The sequence below is a fragment of the Genypterus blacodes genome, unplaced genomic scaffold, assembly GCF_046128005.1.
Source record: "Genypterus blacodes isolate CSIRO-AG114 ecotype Tasmania unplaced genomic scaffold, CSIRO-AGI_Gbla_v1 ptg000037l_1, whole genome shotgun sequence".
In the NCBI taxonomy this organism is placed as follows: Eukaryota; Metazoa; Chordata; class Actinopteri; order Ophidiiformes; family Ophidiidae; genus Genypterus; species Genypterus blacodes.
In genome coordinates this window covers 1,000,806-1,019,882 of record NW_027466850.1, presented here as the reverse complement: position 1 = coordinate 1,019,882, position 19,077 = coordinate 1,000,806, and the positions used below count along the sequence as shown (strand labels likewise).

Genomic DNA, 19,077 nt, shown 5'->3' with positions numbered 1-19,077 from the left:
CACACGTGAATGACTAAATTATGCATTTCAGACTTATGGTAATTATTTTGGCCAAACCTGCAATTATCTGAAAACAGCTTAAATAAAAATACATAATTTTGAAATTTATGAAATTAATTTGATTACATTGACTTCATTATTGAAATGTATGGATTGCATCTCTGCGGAAAATATTGCTACTGTCCTTCACCATATTATAAGGACATATTCAAGGCAACATAAGGCTGCAAATCTGGTAGAGGTCAGGCAAACATTGTCTAAACACCAGCAAGCTGATCCGCAAACACTGCAAAATGTTTCCAAAGAAACCAAACACCAATGTTTGTTAATTTTAGCAATGTAAACTATGCTCCTGCTCCTGTTCTAAAACCAGGTAGACAGGTTGTAGATGGCAGAGCACACACACTGACACACACTGACAAACACACACACAGCTGTAAGGAAAAACTCTCTCAGTCCCTCCATTCCTCTATTTTCGTTTTGTTCGTTGTTGTATTTGCAACTTTACACAGAACTATTGAACAATGAAGATCGTCATCATATGCTTGGAAAGCTTGTTTTGTACTATTGGCGTCCTTGCAGCAAACACACACACACACACACCTGCATTGTATTTGCAGTTGGTACCCTTATATACAGTATGTTCTTCTATAAACACAATTTTCTCTTAAATAAGCTGAAACTGACTAAAGTAATTGTAATAACAAACATTTAAACCAAATAATGTCTATTGTCTTTGTAGCTATCGTTCATCATATATCAGTATATTTATTTAGAGGTATATAGTGTATATAATACATACATACACATACACCTGCTGCAAATAACGTAATGGACGCAAAATGTGTCTGTTACCAGGAACTTAGGATACACCAAAAAGGTCACCTTGTACAGTCTGTTACCCCATTAATGCTGTTGGGGAAAAACAAACTTCATTCATGACCCTCATGTGATGTTAGAGGAAAAAGCACCATGACAAGCTCCGAGAACTACACTACACTTCATTTCAACACCCTTTCTCTCTTAGAGGGAACTAACTGTAAAAAAAACTGTGTCTGTGTCCGTAAAGAGACCTCTTTATTATACATTTACGCCTATCATGTATAACCAAGAGAAAGATCAGTCTCAGAAACAGAGAAAAGTGCAGGTAAGGGCACAGACAGCCCTGTCCCCTGGCAGGTAAGGGAGAACATAGGAACAACTATATGGTTTCTCCCCTGTCTCAGAGGTGTCCGAGATTCTCTCCAAGCAGAGGAGAGTCAGGATCACATTTTCACAAAAATGTTTTAATCTACAGTTACTTCACAGTTAAATTCAACAAAAGTACCAGAAGTGACCCTCTGTGTGCCCCACAGTGGAATGTGAGAGCACACCAGAACACAGGAGGTAGTGAACAGGTCAGCAGTTTCTCACACCATTTCCAGAACACTGGTGTGTCTCTGGTTGGAAGCATCCTTGATCTGCCCTGGTTGTAAACAAACAGACATCCATATATCATAAGACTTTATCACACTTTTATGCCCCCCTTTTTGTCTTGCGAGGACAATAAGCATTTGTTCAAACAGGACTTAAGCTCATTGAGCTACGCAGGTTTGAATTTCAGAGCACGCTGGCTCCAGTCCAGCTTCAGTCAGGACTGTGATCCTCCAGCTGAGAGATAATGGTGATCAGGTTCTGGAGGCCAAAGATGAAGCCACTGTCCTGGCCTTCGTGGACGACACTGTCTTCTCCATAGTGTCTACAGGTTGTGTGGGCAAAGTCAATCATACGCACATCCACCACATGGCTGCTGGCTTCTCCTAAACTGTGGGATGAACGACCGGTGCTGCTGTTACTGCTTCCTTCCACTGAAGAATGGGGAGAACCTTCATCTGATGGCTCACACTCATCACACTCTTCTTCCTCACTATGTCTATTCCTTGTGGGAGATCTGGGCGGTTCTCCATCATAGATAATGAGCAGGGAGCTGGAGTAGAAGCGGTAGGACTCGCAGGACTCCAGGGCTGCTTGCATTTCACGGAGTCTGCGTAGCACCGGGGACAGGAGCTCTCGGCGCAATCGGTACCCATTGTGGAAAAACTGGTAGAGGGCCTCCTTGAAGCCAGCAAGAGTCAATTTACGGCCGTGGTACTTATTCATGAACATTGGCTGGCCTGGGTCAGACTGGTACACCTAAAGGGGTCACACACACACACACACACACATGAGAACTACAGCTCCACAAATGCAACCATCACGTCTGTGCTGAAGAGATGTGATCATATTAGAATATAGACTCTACCTGCATGCCACAAATTAAAACTCCAATAGAGGCAGATGTGCTATGTTGTGATTTACGAAGCTGAATGGCTATTTTTTCCTCTGATGCATCATCCCCATGTCGACGTGTTCCCATCTTCAGGTCTAACACACAGGGTACTGCATATCGCCATGTCAGGTTCTCCAATAGGATGAATTCTGTGATAGGGTCAAGGGTCATGTAAGGACAAAGGTTTCCACACAGATCATCATTTGTGCTTTGGACTGCACACTTTCTTTCAGAGAAAGGATACGGTGCTTTGAATTCTCCTTCATCCTCTGTAAGTGCTGCTCATGACATCTGAGACTCCAGGGGTTGTGTTTGATCCGAGGTACCATGTTGCATTTCTCCAAGCTGCAATAGAGAACCTCTGCTTGCTGTACAACATCACGACTATAACTGCAGAGATGACAAAGATCCATGTCAGTTAAGGCTTTCTAGAACATACTCATGATGTGTCTATCTTCTGCATGAAACAGTTAAGCATCATCACCTTATGATCTTGTCCTCTTTACAATGTTTGCTGTAGCTGTCTTTGTCCTTGTTCCACTTCAGTCTCTTGCGCTCACAGTCTGCTGAGGGGTTGTTGGTTTCCAGATCCCCTGCATTGCTGTGGTGGGGGTAGGCGATGAGGCACAGCTTCCCTTCCTTATCCTCCTCAAAACTGACTGATAATTCACCTGAGAGACGGTGAGAAGGAGGAAACGGAGAGAAGGATTGTTAGTGCTGCCCTCTATGCCCCATCATTTATTGTAGTGGTAATTCAGCCAAAACATCTAAGAACAGTTCTAACCAAAAGCCCACTTACATCTTGAAGAAGGAGAAGGATATCGACATGATGGGGGTTGCAGAGGAAAACAAGAGGTGAAGAGAGCAATCCTTTAACATGTTGTAGCAGGTTCAAAGTCTTTAGAACCACATTATTAAAGAGTCATTGAAGACATGCCTGCAGCACAAGGGTGCATGCCAGACATTTGTTTCAAATCACTATTCTATTTACTTTTCTTCGTACATATGACATGAGGACTCAATGGTGCCACACAGATGAGACAGGTAAACCTTTTCAGCCTTCCTAACTAAAATACTCCCAACTAAACTGACCACTCAGCCCTCTGGTCTGTCTGTCAGCATGCATGTCAGCATCTCTGAAAAACAATAAATCCCTGCTGGTTTAGACAAAATACTACTACTACAACTAGATCTGAATACAATGTGCCACATTGTTTAGCATCTAAAGATACACTGCATTAAACAACTCAATTAACTGCATGCGATTATTATTCCACAGCATCACTAAAGATTGACATTTGCATCAGTGTGTGCACTATGTATCATTGTTTAGGTGAAAACATGAGACTGTGGACACATTAAAGACCATGATGTATTGTCCTGGGGTATGTGTGTGTATGTGTGTAGCAGAAAATTGACATGTATGTATGTACAAAATGAGAAGTATGATAAATTGTTTGAAATTTATTTGCAAAAACACAAGCAACTTCATGAACAAATTGTAACTGACTGACAGGTCGACACGTCATGCAGATACTGGATGAGGTTCTTACCTTTGTACTGAGGGGTGAACTTCCTCATCTCGGGGGGGAGACTCATGTAGAACTTGTGCTCCCGGGGGATGAGGGGTTTGCAGACGGTTTGCTCCCCAAATCGCAGCACACAGGAATGGCCTCCCACCTGGTGAACGAAGGGTTCAAGCATCACCCCTTTTCCAGGGTAAGGAGTTCCATCTGCCTGCATGAGGGCTTCCTTCAGGTGTCCTCGAGCAAGGAGCGATAATTAAAGTCTTAATATCTCCCGATGTGTGTACTTGTAATAAAACAAAAAGGTATTTTACAGTTGTTATGAGTGTAGAAAGCGTTTTAGGCCGATACTGAGATCCTACCCGGTGCCTTCAGGTACTCACACTGACGTCAGCGTGAAGCTACAGTCCACGAAACTAGCAGAGCGAGCCCCGCCCCCGCTTCAAGAAACCAACCAATCAGCTGCGAGGACACCCAGAGCCCAGGACAGAAGCAAGTTTATCAAGTTATCAAAGAGAAAGGACAGTAGACAGGGGTCACAGGAGAACTCGATGTATACTACAGGCAGCAACACCAACATACTACAGACATAAACACAGATTTACTCCAGAGATAAACACAGATTTACTACAGACATAAACACAGATTTATTACAGACATAAACACAGATTTACTACAGACATAAACACAGATTTACTACAGACATAAACACAAACATACTACAGACACAAACATACTACAGACATAAACACAAGCATAAGATATGGAAATATTCTCTTGCCATTACGCTGTGTGCTAACATAAGCTGTAGGTCCATTACAGTGTGCTGAGCCGGGGTCAGATGAATGGAAGGAATCAGGGAATCTTTTCTTTTCATTGTATCCACTGTTCCAATACATTGTGAAGTATAGAGGCATGCCTCGTTTCATTTGTCTTGATTAACTGGAGTTTCCTGTTATACAGTGACGTGCCTCAGGGATGTACTGGATGTCTAATGGTGTGGAATCTGGAAACACCACAAGTATTGATAACATAGTTGGGTGGAAGCACACAGGTCTATGTTTAAGTGTGGCAGTCTGTTAGACTGTCACAAAGGAATACTTATATCCGGGTGACTGTCTGTCCTTGATTTTTCATGATGTAGAGCAGTCCATAGTAATATTCTCTGGGTTTAAGCTCTATTTGCACTGAAAGAACAGTTCCCAACTCCTGTTTTGTGCTGCACAGAGAGCCACCTTTGTACCAGAAAATAATTCAGCAAATTTCTCAGAGGCATACAATGAAAAAAGCAGTTTAGATGCCAAATGATAATGAGCAATTCTCGAAATTCTTGTATTCTACCTCTGACACTCAGCCTTTCGGTTACCTTTTCCACCACCATGCATAAGTATTCATTCTGTATACATGTACGGCACATCCTATATCGATAAAAATATGCATGCATGTGTGTGTGTGTTTGTGTGTATGTGTGTGTGTGTGTGGGTGTATATTTACATGCATATACATATACTGTATACATACAGTGGGATGCGAAAGTTTGGGCAGCCTTGTTAATTTTCATGATTTTCCTTTATAAATCATTGGTTGTTAGGATAAAAAAATTCAGTTAAATATATCATATAGGAGACAAACACAGTGATATTTGAGAAGTGAAATGAAGTTTATAGGATTTACAGAAAGTGTGCAATAATTGTTTAAACAAAATTCGGCAGGTGCATAAATTTGGGCACCACAAAAAAAAATTAACTCAGTATTTAGTAGATCCTCCTTTTGCAGAAATAACAGCCTCTAAACGCTTCCTATAGCTGCTAATGAGAGTCTGGATTCTGGTTGAAGGTATTTTGGACCATTCTTCTTTACAAAACATCTCTAGTTCATTCAGGTTTGATGGTTTCCGAGCATGGACAGCTCTCTTTAAGTCACACCACAGATTTTCAATAATATTCAGGTCTGGGGACTGAGATGGCCATTCCAGAACGTTGTACTTGTTCCTCTGCATGAATGCCTTAGTAGATTTTGAGCAGTGTTTAGGGTCGTTGTCTTGTTGAAAGATCCAGCCCCGGCGCAGCTTTAGCTTTGTCACTGATTCCTGGACATTGGTCTCCAGAATCTGCTGATATTGAGTGGAATCCATGCGTCCCTCAACTTTAACAAGATTCCCAGTCCCTGCACTGGCCACACAGCCCCACAGCATGATGGAACCACCACCAAATTTTACTGTAGGTAGGTGGTGTTTTTCTTGGAATGCTGTGTTCTTTTTCCTCCATGCATAAAGCCCCTTGTTTTGCCCAAATAACTCAATTTTAGTTTCATCAGTCCACAGCACTTTATTCCAAAATGAAGCTGGCTTGTCCAAATGTGCTTTAGCATACCTCAAGCGGCTCTGTTTGTGATGTGGGCGGAGAAAAGGCTTCCTCTGCATCACTCTCACATACAGCATCTCCTTGTGTAAAGTGCGCCGAATAGTTGAACGATGCACAATGACTCAATCTGCAGCAAGATGATGTTGTAGGTCTTTGGTGCTGGTCTGTGGGTTGACTCTGACTGTTCTCACCATTCTTCGCTTCTGTTTATCCGAGATTTTTCTTGGTCTGCCACTTCGAGCCTTAACTTCAACTGTGCCTGTGGTCTTCCATTTCCTCAATATGTTCCTAACTGTGGAAACGGACAGCTGAAATCTCTGAGACAGCTTTCTGTATCCTTCCCCTAAACCATGATGGTGAACAATCTTTGTTTTCAGGTCATTTGAGAGTTGTTTTGAGCCTCCCATGTTGCTACTCTTCAGAGAAGATTCAAAGAGGAGGGAAAGTTACAATTGCCTTAAATAACCTTACACCTAAACCTTAAATACTCTTTCTCATAATTGGATTCACCTGTGTATGGAGGTCAAGGGTCACTGAGCTTACCAAACCAATTTTGAGTTCCAATAATTAATTCTAAAGGTTTTTGAAATCAATAAAATGACAACAGTGCACAAATTTATGCACCTGCCTAATTTTGTTTAAACAATTATTGCACACTTTCTGTAAATCCTATAAACTTCATTTCACTTCTCAAATATCACTGTGTTTGTCTACTATATGATATATTTAACTGAATTTTTTTATCCTAACAACCAATGATTTATAAAGGAAAATCATGAAAATTAACAAGGCTGCCCAAACTTTCGCATCCCACTGTATATATGCATGAGTTACTGACCTTGCTATTACAAACTAAAACAAAAAAGGAAAATGTATAGGGAGTTTAGCTGCAACATCTTGCAAAATGCTGTAAAAGCTTGCTTGACTGTGTGAATGCATGAATGTGGAAAATGTTGCTACTCCACTTTTCCTCCATGTATTGTAGGAGTATCCATGTGTCCACCAGAGAGCAGCAACAGGCTGATCTTGTGAAGGAAGCACTGGCTGAAAGGCACAGAATGAAGAATGAAGAAAGAAGAGCATCTGTCAAACCAGAGAGACCCTCAGCACCGGCAGAGACACACACACACACACACACACACACACACACACACACACACACACACACAGTCAAGGCAACATAAAGCTGCATATGTGGCACAGAGGTCACCCAAACAAATTTTAAATATGTTACCAATGTCAGTAAATCTTAGCAATGCAAACTATGCTTACTTTAAGATACACATATGCAACAATATGTTACAGGACTGGTGGATTATACTGATTTAGGTAAGTGCATTGATGTTATGAACCTAATGGAACACAAGACTAACTTAGATTTCCACATGTGCTATCACTCCAAATAGCTTGGGGGTAGTTATGTAATATCCAACTCATTGCAAATGATTTATAGCCAACATCAAGCACTGTCCTTGTACTGTAGATCAAATTGGCAGTTGATTTGTGCCAAGGCTGAGGTGAAAGGGAAGGCTGCATATGCATGTCAGAGGAACGCAAGTCTAAAAACAGCTTTTTCTAACAGACTAGTACCGTGTGCTCTGCAGGGGTAACATGTCTGATAACATGAGTAAATAACAAAAGCTTTTTTTCCCAAAATGCTATGAATTGGCGAGGACATTGGTGGGACATTTCTCACAGGCTTGAGATAAGAGAACAGCAAAGAGTGAAGCACAGAAGAGGGCCCGGCTCATCGTGGCCTCTGCAGTGGGACTGGCAACAGTACCCCCGACTCCACAGACTCCCATGCTGCCAGGGCAGAGTGCAGGCAAGATCTCACAATTTTTATTAGACAGACTAGACAGAGCAGAGAGATGGGAGATTGCAGCTCTTTAACTTTACTAGGGCTAAATTAGGGCTGAAATTAGGGCCAACGGGAACCTTGGAGAGTGAAAACCCTGAGCACCTGTTAAGAAATGATTCAGGACAGAGAAAAGCCTTATCTATTGTCCATCTATCATTTTGTCTATCAGCTGTTCCTGGACTGAAAGACACGGGAGTGATGAGAACAACACAAGCCTTTGCATCCTCTCAAAGGTTTTACTGAGGACCTTTCTGACAAAGATTACATCACCATTTCACATACAGGCTTGTTCAACTTTGGAGAACATCAGGTGTACAAGAAGACACAGAGAACATCTCTCAAAGAGCAGCAGGCAGACAGGGGCCTCTGGGCTTTGCTTCATCCCTTGATCCTAGATTTAAGACTGTTCCAGCCCAGGGAACATACTGTACCTGCGATCAAAGCAAGACAGAGGAAGAAGTGCTCACAGCAAACAAGGCAATTCTATATGTAAACATTTTATATGTACACAGTGGAATGTACACATTGTTAGGCAATGCAGCATGGAAAACAATGGACGCCCTATTTAACCTGAGTGTTTTAGAGTATGCACAATAACAACTACATATTTACCCTCAAACCCCTACAGATTAGACAAGAAGCAATGTAAGAGATAATTGTGATGAATTGGAAATGTGCACAGACGAAACACAATGAAACGACTGACTGTTCTTGGTGCCAGAGGGAAAATGAAAAAGATGAAGACCTTCTACAATAACTTCATTCTTGATTTGAGGTTTTGGTTCAATAAATAAATTCACCATCGCATGCAACAGTGAATTCAGACGTGATATTTGCCTTGTATATTTACGTTTCTGACCTGATAGTCCTGCTAGACGGGTTCTGGATGTCAAGCGCACACACAGGGGTAACAGAGTGTTCTTTCATCAGCTTTTTTTTCATTGGCCTTTGATTCCTTTATTGTCCTTGCAACGTCACACCCTCTGACGTAAAAGAGATGCCTGATTCATTCACTGGTTCCCCTGGCTTTCTCCATACACAGCCTCCTCTGTTTCCAATGATAAGATCAAACGGCTCATATTCACCTCTAATTATAGCTGCTTTGTGTGTAAGTATTCATGTCTTGATAGTAGACTGCCATATAAAGCAACAAATGTGCGACATGCAGGAGAAAAGGGGGAATATCCAGATGGTCAGAACCACATTCTCATGCTGACATTAACAGGTTTATACTTTACATCCCGCCCTTTGGATCACCTACTGAATGGCGTTCAGCAGAGGGGAGGAGGCCCTTGAAACAAGAAACCGCATGGGAGCACATGAGTCACAAGACTACTATGAGACTGAATGGTAGTGATCCAGTTCCTGCTCAGGTTGTCGTATCCTGCTTCCCTAGTTTTCGTCTGATGGCTCTCTGGAATACCTTTGATGGGACAATACATCTATCTGTCTCTATAAGTCCATACTTTTTACTCTCAACGCCACGGTATCATACTTTCTTATCCTCATGTAAAGCCTCTGACGACTGGTTTCCATGACACCTTGGATTAGTTGACCTACAGTGGTGGTTGAGTGATAACCAGCACGATTGTTCCAGTGATTCCTTGGTGACTCACAACTTGCTTACACATGGTTTGTCACCACAAGAACTGTGCCACAAATCTCCTGCAGTAGAGGTCAGGGTTTAAGGTTGTTTGGCTTTAAATGCCTTTAATTGTCCCCGTAATCCACTGGAGAGATCTGACAGACTGAACACTGTGTCCTAGATCTTACCCCCTGTTACATAAACACACATCACAGACCCCTCAATCCCACCATCAGACCTTTCTCACGCAGTCTTAGAAGGATCATCAGCTTTAATTCGCTGTGGCATTTCTGGGACTGTCCTTGAAAATGGATGTAAAGTCAAACAGAGTAAAGCTGGCACCCCATATACCTTTGGCCCTGCCTCAGTTTACCATACAGAGTGAAAGGAGGATGCGGGGGTTACAGAGAAAGCAGGGATGGAGTGTCTTTGTTAGATAAAGCATTGTAAACAGCTCTTGTAAAGCCCAGAGGAGTAAAGTGAGGACGGTTTACTGTTTTTGTGTCTGTTGCTGCTAATCTCACAGAAACAGCTGTGTTCAGTGAGGCCTCTGTGAGATTGTTTTCGATAATCTGCATAAAGGTGTCCTGACCTCTCAGCATAAGCGCAGACATGACTTGCAAATGATCCCAGGGGAAAATATACAGTATACAGCAGGTGTGTGTGATGATAAAGACTGAAGGACAAGATTGTGTTACACAGCAACTCTGAACTTTTCAATTAAACAACCTCCTTACAACTCCCCAGAGACTCTGATTACTCTCATTATTAGAACACCTCCAGGTTGTGCAATTAGAGTCAAGAGTCTGTATGGTGTGTGTGCTGAAGCATGGAGAACCAAAACGGGTACCAGTGTGTGATGAACACGGTGTGACTGAGCGTCCACAACACAGGCCTGAAACAGCTCACAGTCCTAATCTGTTCCGCAGTCAACAAACTTAATCCAGATTATTTCAGACTGCGCTCTGCCTGTCCTGTCTCGTCTGGGGTATTTTAAACCGGCATGTACTTCACTGTGGTCACTGCAGGGAGAATGATTGTACATGTTGAAATACACACACAAACAACATCTATCTATCTATCTATCTATCTATCTATCTATCTATCTATCTATCTATCTATCTATCTATCTATCTATCTATCTATCTATCTATCTATCTATCTATCTATCTATCTATCTATGTATCTATCTATCTATCTATCTATCTACCTACCTATCTACCTACCTGTGTACCTACCTACCTACCTGTGCACCTACCTGTGTACCTACCTACCTACCTACCTACCTACCTACCTACCTACCTACCTATCTATCTATCTATCTATCTATCTATCTATCTATCTATCTATCTATCTATCTATCTACCTACCTACCTACCTACCTACCTACGGAGCTAGTTCCGCATTTTGGCTGACGCACATGAAGTTGACAGGTATGAAAGTTAAGGAGGTGATAAGGTTCTAGGTTTACACAGTACCAGGGTACATTGCACTCTGCAGCTACTGGCTCGATATGACAAAGTGCCAACAGCAGTCAGGGTTCAGGACAAGCAATCCCAGTTTTATTACAGCCTTCATTCTCTTAATCTTCAACTATCATTTCTCTCTCAGACCCGGCAGATGGTTTCAGTCCTGATTGATCTGACCAGAGTTCATCTGCACACGAAGGGTTGCATAATAGTCTGTGACATCATCCTCTGCTTATGTGGCATGTTCCATGGTCAATGTTATAGTCCTAACCCAGTGTTGTGAATACAGTTAAAGAAGTGATTCAATTTTGTTGTAGAATGTATAAACCCAAGCCTGTGTCGTAGCTGCAGGTTCAGCACACATACAGTCATAATCCACTCATGTGAGTTGCTGCAGGGAAAATGAGTAAGATGCAAATTCAAATATCTCTCTTTCACATCCTATTTACTGGGAATTGTTTTGCAGGGAAGTGACTACTCTTTTATATAACACACACATGCACACACACACACACTGACACACACACACGCACGCACACGCACATGCACGAACACACAGAGTGCTCAATATGCCTTTTAAAGCCATCAGGTTGAGAAGCTCAGTGGAAATGACATCAGACATTCAGATAAGAATTTCAAGAACCTTTGAACTTTGAAGATTGTCATACCATATGCTTGTGCAGCTCCTTTTGTATTATTGGTCTCCTTGCACACACACACACACACACACGTACACACACGTGTACACACACACACACACACACACACACACACTTCAGGTCACGTCACAATCAGTTTTACGGTTTCACTTATTCTCTGAATCCACTAGGAGTAAAATGAAAACGTTTTGTTTCACTTTGCAATAAGTAACTATTGCTTTCGCTCTGCATTTATAATCTAGGCCTGCTCATGAGGGAATCAGCAATGACCCCAATCAAACAACCTTGGGTCCGTCTCAGGCTGTAGAAAACACTTCATATTCATCTGAATCTTTTTCCATAAGGCAGCAGATGAGCAGGGACGGAGTTATTTTTAGAAAAGAGGAAGTCATCTCATGCCATCATTATTCTCCACTCCAACTCTAATCTGATTGCTTATCTCTCCCTTCCCTTCCATTTCCTTCAATGATGTCATTTCCCACCATTACCAGACCCATCCCAGAGACAACATGAACCGAGTCAGAACTAGCCTTTGCATAAAATTTGTTTTTCTTCTCCAACAAGCTGCTTAATCCTGCTCCGACCTTTGGGTGATGCTTCGGTGCCAGCTGATGGAAAGGGAAACAGCATTCAGGACATTCTGTCCGCTTAGCCAATCGTTCCCGTGGATTTACCTGCCTTAACTCAGATTGTTTTTCCGGTTTTGGAAATCCGATTTAGGCTCCAAAGGGGCCGCTTTAACAGGCAAACCCTCTCCCTGCGGAGGGTCTGGGTGCAAAGGGAGCTGCTGCTTTACACCACGTACAGCTCTTTCATGGTTTAAGTGAATAATCCCGACGCAGATTGCGTGCTGAAATCTGGAGCAGCCACCGATATCGCCACCACAACCAGGCCAAGAAATTAACTACTTCATACTGCATAGAAACCATTTTAATACACGCAAGATCGCCAAACCAAATGCATCTTCTTACAGAATGGTTGTATATTTCAACTGTTTCAGATTGAACAACTATGTTCCACACACACACACACACACACACACAGCCACACAGCCAAATGAACACAACTTATATATTTCTTACAACATACAAATGCCTTTATTTTCCAAGACACTTAGCACACAGGTATACAAGAGAGGTATTTGCTCTTGTGGTAACAAAATTAATCAAAGTTGGTATCAGAACAAAACATTGAGAGTGGCAATGTGGAATGTAGTCATTTCCATTTTTATTTTAAACAAACATTTCAAATAAATAGTCTCTATATAGTCTTTGTAGCTAGTGTCTTTAAATCAATAAATTCTCTTTTGAGTCAAAGTTTCAGGAATGAAGAGGAATAAATCAGACAAAACCAACCAGTAACAAAACAGGGATTTTGTCATCTTGAAATCCCCTTTGAACAAGTCTTTCATTTACAAGCAAAAAAGTACAGGGGAGAACAGTGGTTGAAAAAAAAGCAAATCCCTTCTTCTAAATCTAAATAATCCTGTTCTTCCACCAGAAAACGCCGATGCTGCAGATCCAAGTGCCAAGTGGACACGCAAAAGGTGTCCATTACGCGGGTCTTAGGAGACACCAAAACCAAACCAAAATGTCTCTATTTAGATAAGCTGTTGATTGGACTAAGCCTGTCCAGGTCAGCTTGTCCCGTCTGCTCCCCCATCAATATATTTGTGCTGTTGGGGAAATCCAAACTTCATCCATGACCCTCATGTGATGTTACAGGAAAAAGCACCATGACCAAGCTCCTAGAACTACACTTCAACTTAAATGTTCTCTGCCTCACACTTTCTCTCTTAGAGAGAACTAACAGTAAAGAAACTGTGTCTGTGTCCGTAAAGAGACCTCTTTATTATACATTTACGCCTATCATGTATAACCAAGAGAAGGATCAGTCTCAGAAACAGAGAAAAGTGCAAGTAAGGGCACAGACAGCCCTGTCCCCTGGCAGGTAAGGGAGAACATAGGAACAACCATATGGTTCCTCCCCTGTCCCAGAGGTGTCCAAGATTCTCTCCAAGCAGAGCAGAATCGGGACCACTTGTCGGCATAAGGCCCAGAAGCCTTTGCACAAACAGGACTCCAGCTCATTGAGCTACTCCCAGGCTTGAATTTCAGAGCACGCTGGCTCCAGTCCAGCTTCAATCAGCACTGTGATCCTCCAGCTGAGAGATAATGGTGATCAGGTTCTGGAGGCCAAAGATGAAGCCACTGTCCTGGCCTTCGTGGACGACACTGTCTTCTCCATAGTGTCTACAGGTTGTGTGGGCAAAGTCTATCATACGCACATCCACCACAGGGCTGCTGGCTTCTCCTAAACTGTGGGATGAACGACCGGTGCTGCTGTTACTGCTTCCTCCAGCCCCACCTGCACTGCCACCCCCTGAAGAAGAACGGGGGAAACCGAAGGCCCCTCCCTCTTCTTCATCCTCCTCTTCATCTGATGGCTCATCCTCATCACCCTCTTCTCCTCCTCGGTGTCGAGGTCTTGTGGAGGTTCTGGGTGGTTCTCCATCATAGATAATGAGCAGGGAGCTGGAGTAGAAGCGGTAGGACTCGCAGGACTCCAGGGCTGCTTGCATTTCACGGAGTCTGCGTAGCACCGGGGACAGGAGCTCTTGGCGCAGGCAGTGCCCATTGTGGAAAAACTGGTAGAGGGCCTCCTTGAAGCCAGCTAGAGTCAACTTACGGCCTTGGTACTTATTCATGAACATCAACTGGCCTGGGTCAGACTGGTACACCTGCAGGGGTCACACACACAAACATGAGAATACAGCTCCACAAATGCAACTATCACATCTGTGCTGAAGAGATGTAATCATATTGGAATATAGACTCTACCTGCATGCCACAAAGTCGAACTCCAATAGAGGCAGATGTGCTTTGTTGGCATTTACGAATCTGATTGGCTTTCTTCTCCTCTGATGCATCATCCCCATGTTGCCGTGTTCCCATCTTCAGGTCTAACACACAGGGTACTGCATATCGCCATGTCAGATTCTCCAATAGGATGAATTCTAGGGTAGTATAGGGTCAAGGATCATATAAGGACAAAGGACTACAGTATAAACAAACACCTGCCGTAGTTTCTCTAGACGGGAAACACCACTTGCTCAACTTTCATGGTTTCCACACAGATCTCCATTTGTGCATTGGATTGCACACTTAAGAGATCTAGTAACACTGTTCCATTCAGAAAAAGGATACTGTATTGATTACGGTGCTTTGAATTCTCCTTCATCCTCTGTAAGTGCTGCTGATGACATTTGAGACTCCAGGGGTTGTGTTTGATCTGAGGTACCATGTTTCCTTTCTCCAGGCTGTAATAGAGAACCTCTGCCTGCTGCACATCTTCACGACTGTAACTGCAGACACGAAAAGAAGATCAAGGTCAGTTTGGGCATTCTAGAACATACTCATGGTGACTCTGGGAGTCTATGATATACATTTAACAGCTAGGCAGTCCTCACCTCATGATCTTGTCTTCTTTACGGATCTGCCAGCTTCTGTCTTTGCTATAGTTGTCATTCTCCAGAAGCAGGTGCGACTGCTTCTTGTTGCTCCACTTCAGCATCTTGCTCTTGGGCTCGCAGTCTGCTGAAGGGTCTTTGTTTTCCAGGTCCCCTGCTTCGCTGTGGAGGGGGTAGGCGATGAGACACAGGTGCCCTTCCTCATCCTCCTCAAAACTGACCGATACCACACCTGAGAGAGGGTGAGAAGGGGGGGACACAGAAGGATTGTTAGTTCTACACTTTATCAAAAAGGAAGAAGTTAGGAAATGGAGCATTTCACACATGAAGAGGAGAACGTAGACACCTTTAAGAAACAGCTGAACACAATACAGTGTTTCACGCCGTCAGCTAATTACACAAAGTACTAAGCAAAGTTCAATTGTTCCAAATCCACAAACAATAATGAACACCACCACATGCTGTATGGCGCCTACATACTGTATAGAATGAAAGGGAATGGATCATTTAGACTATAGAATGATTACACAACAGTCTGAAGGATAAACACTGTAAACTGGTTACCAAGCGCTAAAAGGTAATTTATGACAACCACTACAAACACGAACCTAAGTGACCTCCCAAAGCCCTCGTAAAAGTCCCTAGAAGGACCTGTGCATGATTCTGCAGGGGGGGGGGGGACACTGAGAATAACCTGACAGACAAAGCAAAGGCAGAGGAAGAAACACAAGAGGTGTCGTGGCAGCAGACAGCATCCCATTCAGATTCCACATTACGCTTCAGATCAAAGTGCTGCATATACAGCCTGTGAGACACCACACGGTCAGAGCAAGGTCTTCAAAAAGGAAGCATGGTGTTCTTGCACGTTAAAAGGCGGGCCTACAGACCCAGCACCCACGTCTCTTCCTCACTTAGAAGCCTGGCTTATATCTTGTGCGGTGACATCACTATCCTGCAGAAAGCCCCTCCCCCCATGCCTGCCCTGCCAGCTGCAAAGTCATCACACCATCTCGCCGAGTGTGGGAACTTCTGAGTCACTGGTTTACAAGATGCATCAATTCAATCTTTACAGTCCAATAGTCACTATGTGAGGAGAATGTACCAGCGGGGGTTTGGTTCTAATGTAAAACGTTTCAAGTGGCTCAATTATTTCAGGCAGATTCTGATTTAATAATCTTGCTTTCAGGCCTTTGCCCGCATATAAAACCCCCCATTCCACCATCAGTGTTTACACTGAACACAGGTCACATCAGGAGAATCCTTCCTTGTAATCCACATCTAAAGCCTCTCTTAAGTTAAGACATATTGGCTACAGGACTGTAAATACTTCTTTTACCTTGATTCACCTCGCAAGTAAACAACCACAACATTGTGTAGATTAAGTGCATGAGTGTGGATTTCCGCTTTTATGAGCCACTGTGAGGCTTGATAGGGATCACCATAGCGTTCAAGTTCAGTAAATGCCAGAAATGACTCTGTGGAAGTATCTCTTTTTGGCAGGATGTCACTAGTGGGGGGAATTCTGTTGCACCAGGAGTCGTCTACTATTGGCTCTCCCAATCTACCTCCTTATCCAAGTCTGTTTATAGCCCTACTCTGCATTACCAGGAGTCAAATACCAAGCATGTGCCTCTTACCTCAGTCACAGAGGCCTCACTACTGACGTCTGTATGTGGGTGAGCATGTGAGACTGTAGACACAATAAAGAACATGATGTTTCCTAGGGTCGGTGTGCGGGTGTGTGCAGGCGATAACATGCACTTGTATCTACATCTATGCCTCTGTCCCCCTGGTAGTGCCACATTTATTTTCGATCCCCGCAAAACTCTACCCTGTCCTTAAACCATGGCCATCTTAAGAGCTGGACAGGGAACCCCAGACCTTTGGCTCCTGCTGCTCTTGGCAGGCCATCAGCTGGAAGCTACTTAACGTCCTCCTCCTACACACATGAGTGATTTCATGAGGCCATATGGAACAAGAACATAACTCCCTATTCGCTATCGGAACACAATTAGGCAGAGAGCCGAGGCCAGTGATCCAATCACAATGGACAATCCAATCTACCATACGTCAGCTAACTCATCCATTTAGGTTCAACGATAGTTGAAAATGGCATCAGAAAAAACACAATTGATTTTTAAAAATTACTTCTGAGGCACGTTTAAGTGACAAACAGGTTAAGGGGTCTTGCAGATAATAGCTGATGTTCTTACCTTTATACTGAGGGGTGAACTTCCTCATCTCGGAGGGGAGGCTCTTGTAGAACTGGTGCTCGCGGGGGATGAGGGGCTTGCAGATGGTTTGCTCCCCGAATCGCAGCACGCAAGAATGGCCTCCCACCTGGTGCACGAAGGGCTCAAGCATTACCCCTTTTCCGGGGTAAGGAGTTCCATCTGCCTGCATGAGGGCTTCCAGAGCGGGACTCATCCTCACTCCGCATCGGACAGCTGAGCTGGTGGGACCCTCTTCGAAAGGGAGGAGAGAAGCACGGCCGCTCGTTTGGCTCCCTATCCTGTGACTCTTCCTTCCTGGCTCGCAGGGGGCGCTGGCGGTCGCTTGCTCACGCGCAGCCGTTAAAAAACAAAGGGCAGGACAGGAAGGAGAAAAACAGAAAGAAAATCCGTAATTCCTTCTGATTTCCTCGACCAAGGAACGATTAGTTAAGTCTTCATTTGGGCTGTAAGATATCCCGCTGTGTGTACGTGTAATAAAAAAAGGTATTTTGCGGTTTAATCAATGTAGAAAACGTTAGCGGGGCGAACGTTTTTCCTTCGTTCTCGTTGCTTGCTGTTACTGAAACTGACGTATGCGTCGGTCCTCAAGCGACAAAACCAGCAGAGCGAGCCCACAAGACCCGCCCCGCACACAGAACCGACCAATCAGAAAGCTGCAGCTGTCGCTGGGAGGAGACTCGGCACCTAGGACAGGATCAAGCGGATCAAGCAAACAAAGAGGAAGGAGAGAAAACAGGGGGGAGGGGAGGACAGGAAAAATACTACAGACAAAAACACAACCTGTGAGGTTTTCTCCCATAAACAATCATACAAATAAGGTTTCAAATTATTAAGAAAAGAACATGCAGCAGAATACTTAGATTGAGTGCAAGAAGGAAAGTGAATCTGTTGATACTTGCTGTTTTGTTTTCCCTTATCGCTGGAGTTTCACTTGAGAAGATGAGATATCAGATGTAGGTGTGTTTCACTGCTCTATAAGATGTTGAATTGTTGAATTGACTTGTGTCGAATCTCTAGTTGGCAATAAGGTGTTTAAATAAATGTCGCATAAGGGCCAGAGACCTGGGTGATTGGTAAGGCATCATTGTAACTGTGTAGATGTGGATGACATCACTGACATAATTTGGTTTCTTGGATGACATAATTTTGTAAGTTCGAAGACATCTTTTCTGTTTATTTAAGATGTTGAGCTTCTAATTTTATGTTTTCTAATCAAACAATTTTGAGGAAAGTTACCTTGTCTTGTCAGGCACGTCACACACGGTTTGCCAGGTTTACCAAAGAAGTCACACACATTCATGCTAAAGAGGAAGCAAGACATGTCCCAACATGCCATTTTAGTGTAAACAAAACAATGCTTAAGCGTGGTAGTCTGTCACTCTGTCATCATGTCAGGAAGTGGTTGCCATTTCCTGTGTCTCTTCACTTTCATGTCGTAGAGCAGTCCATAGTAACATTAACGGTAAGTAAGTTCTATTTGGACTGAGAGAACAGTGCCCACATTCTGTTTTGCGCTGGACAATAATCTGCTTTTGTACCATCAAATAATTACTTACATGTGTATTGTATATGCAGTGGTCATCAACAATTATAAGCTATAGGT

The 19,077-nt window shown here is 43.2% G+C and overlaps 1 protein-coding gene across 3 annotated transcripts; it reads right to left on the bottom strand.

Annotated features, from left to right (window-relative positions):
• Positions 1-702: 702 nt before the first annotated feature.
• Positions 703-18,694, bottom strand: LOC142996255 (inositol hexakisphosphate kinase 2-like). Of its 3 annotated transcripts, none has more exons than XM_076147177.1 (5): positions 17,454-18,694; positions 15,241-15,472; positions 14,978-15,135; positions 2,282-2,457; positions 703-2,172 (listed from the first exon to the last, which is right to left on the bottom strand). In XM_076147177.1, exons 1-5 carry the CDS (start codon positions 17,665-17,667, stop codon positions 1,627-1,629), a joined length of 1,326 nt encoding a protein of 441 aa, XP_076003292.1. In that variant the 5' UTR covers positions 17,668-18,694; the 3' UTR covers positions 703-1,626. The 3 variants fall into 3 exon arrangements, with proteins under 3 accessions (XP_076003292.1, XP_076003294.1, XP_076003291.1); XM_076147179.1 differs by lacking the exons at positions 14,978-15,135; positions 15,241-15,472; positions 17,454-18,694 and adding exons at positions 2,553-2,698; positions 2,793-2,979; positions 3,862-4,237; XM_076147176.1 differs by lacking the exons at positions 703-2,172; positions 2,282-2,457 and adding exons at positions 12,684-14,511; positions 14,612-14,787 and having other exon boundaries at positions 17,454-18,070.
• Positions 18,695-19,077: the final 383 nt, after the last annotated feature.

What these genes read in the sequence shown, in the direction of transcription:
- LOC142996255 (XM_076147176.1), bottom strand. Translation starts at nt 17,667, where the DNA reads ATGAGTCCCGCTCTGGAAGCCCTCATGCAGGCAGATGGAACTCCTTAC. An exon ending in GTTCACCCCTCAGTATAAAG is followed by an intron (nt 15,473 to 17,453) that starts GTAAGAACATCA and finishes ACCCTCTCTCAG; the next exon opens with GTGTGGTATCGGTCAGTTTT. An exon ending in AAAGCACCGTAATCAATACA is followed by an intron (nt 14,788 to 14,977) that starts GTATCCTTTTTC and finishes ATACTACCCTAG; the next exon opens with AATTCATCCTATTGGAGAAT.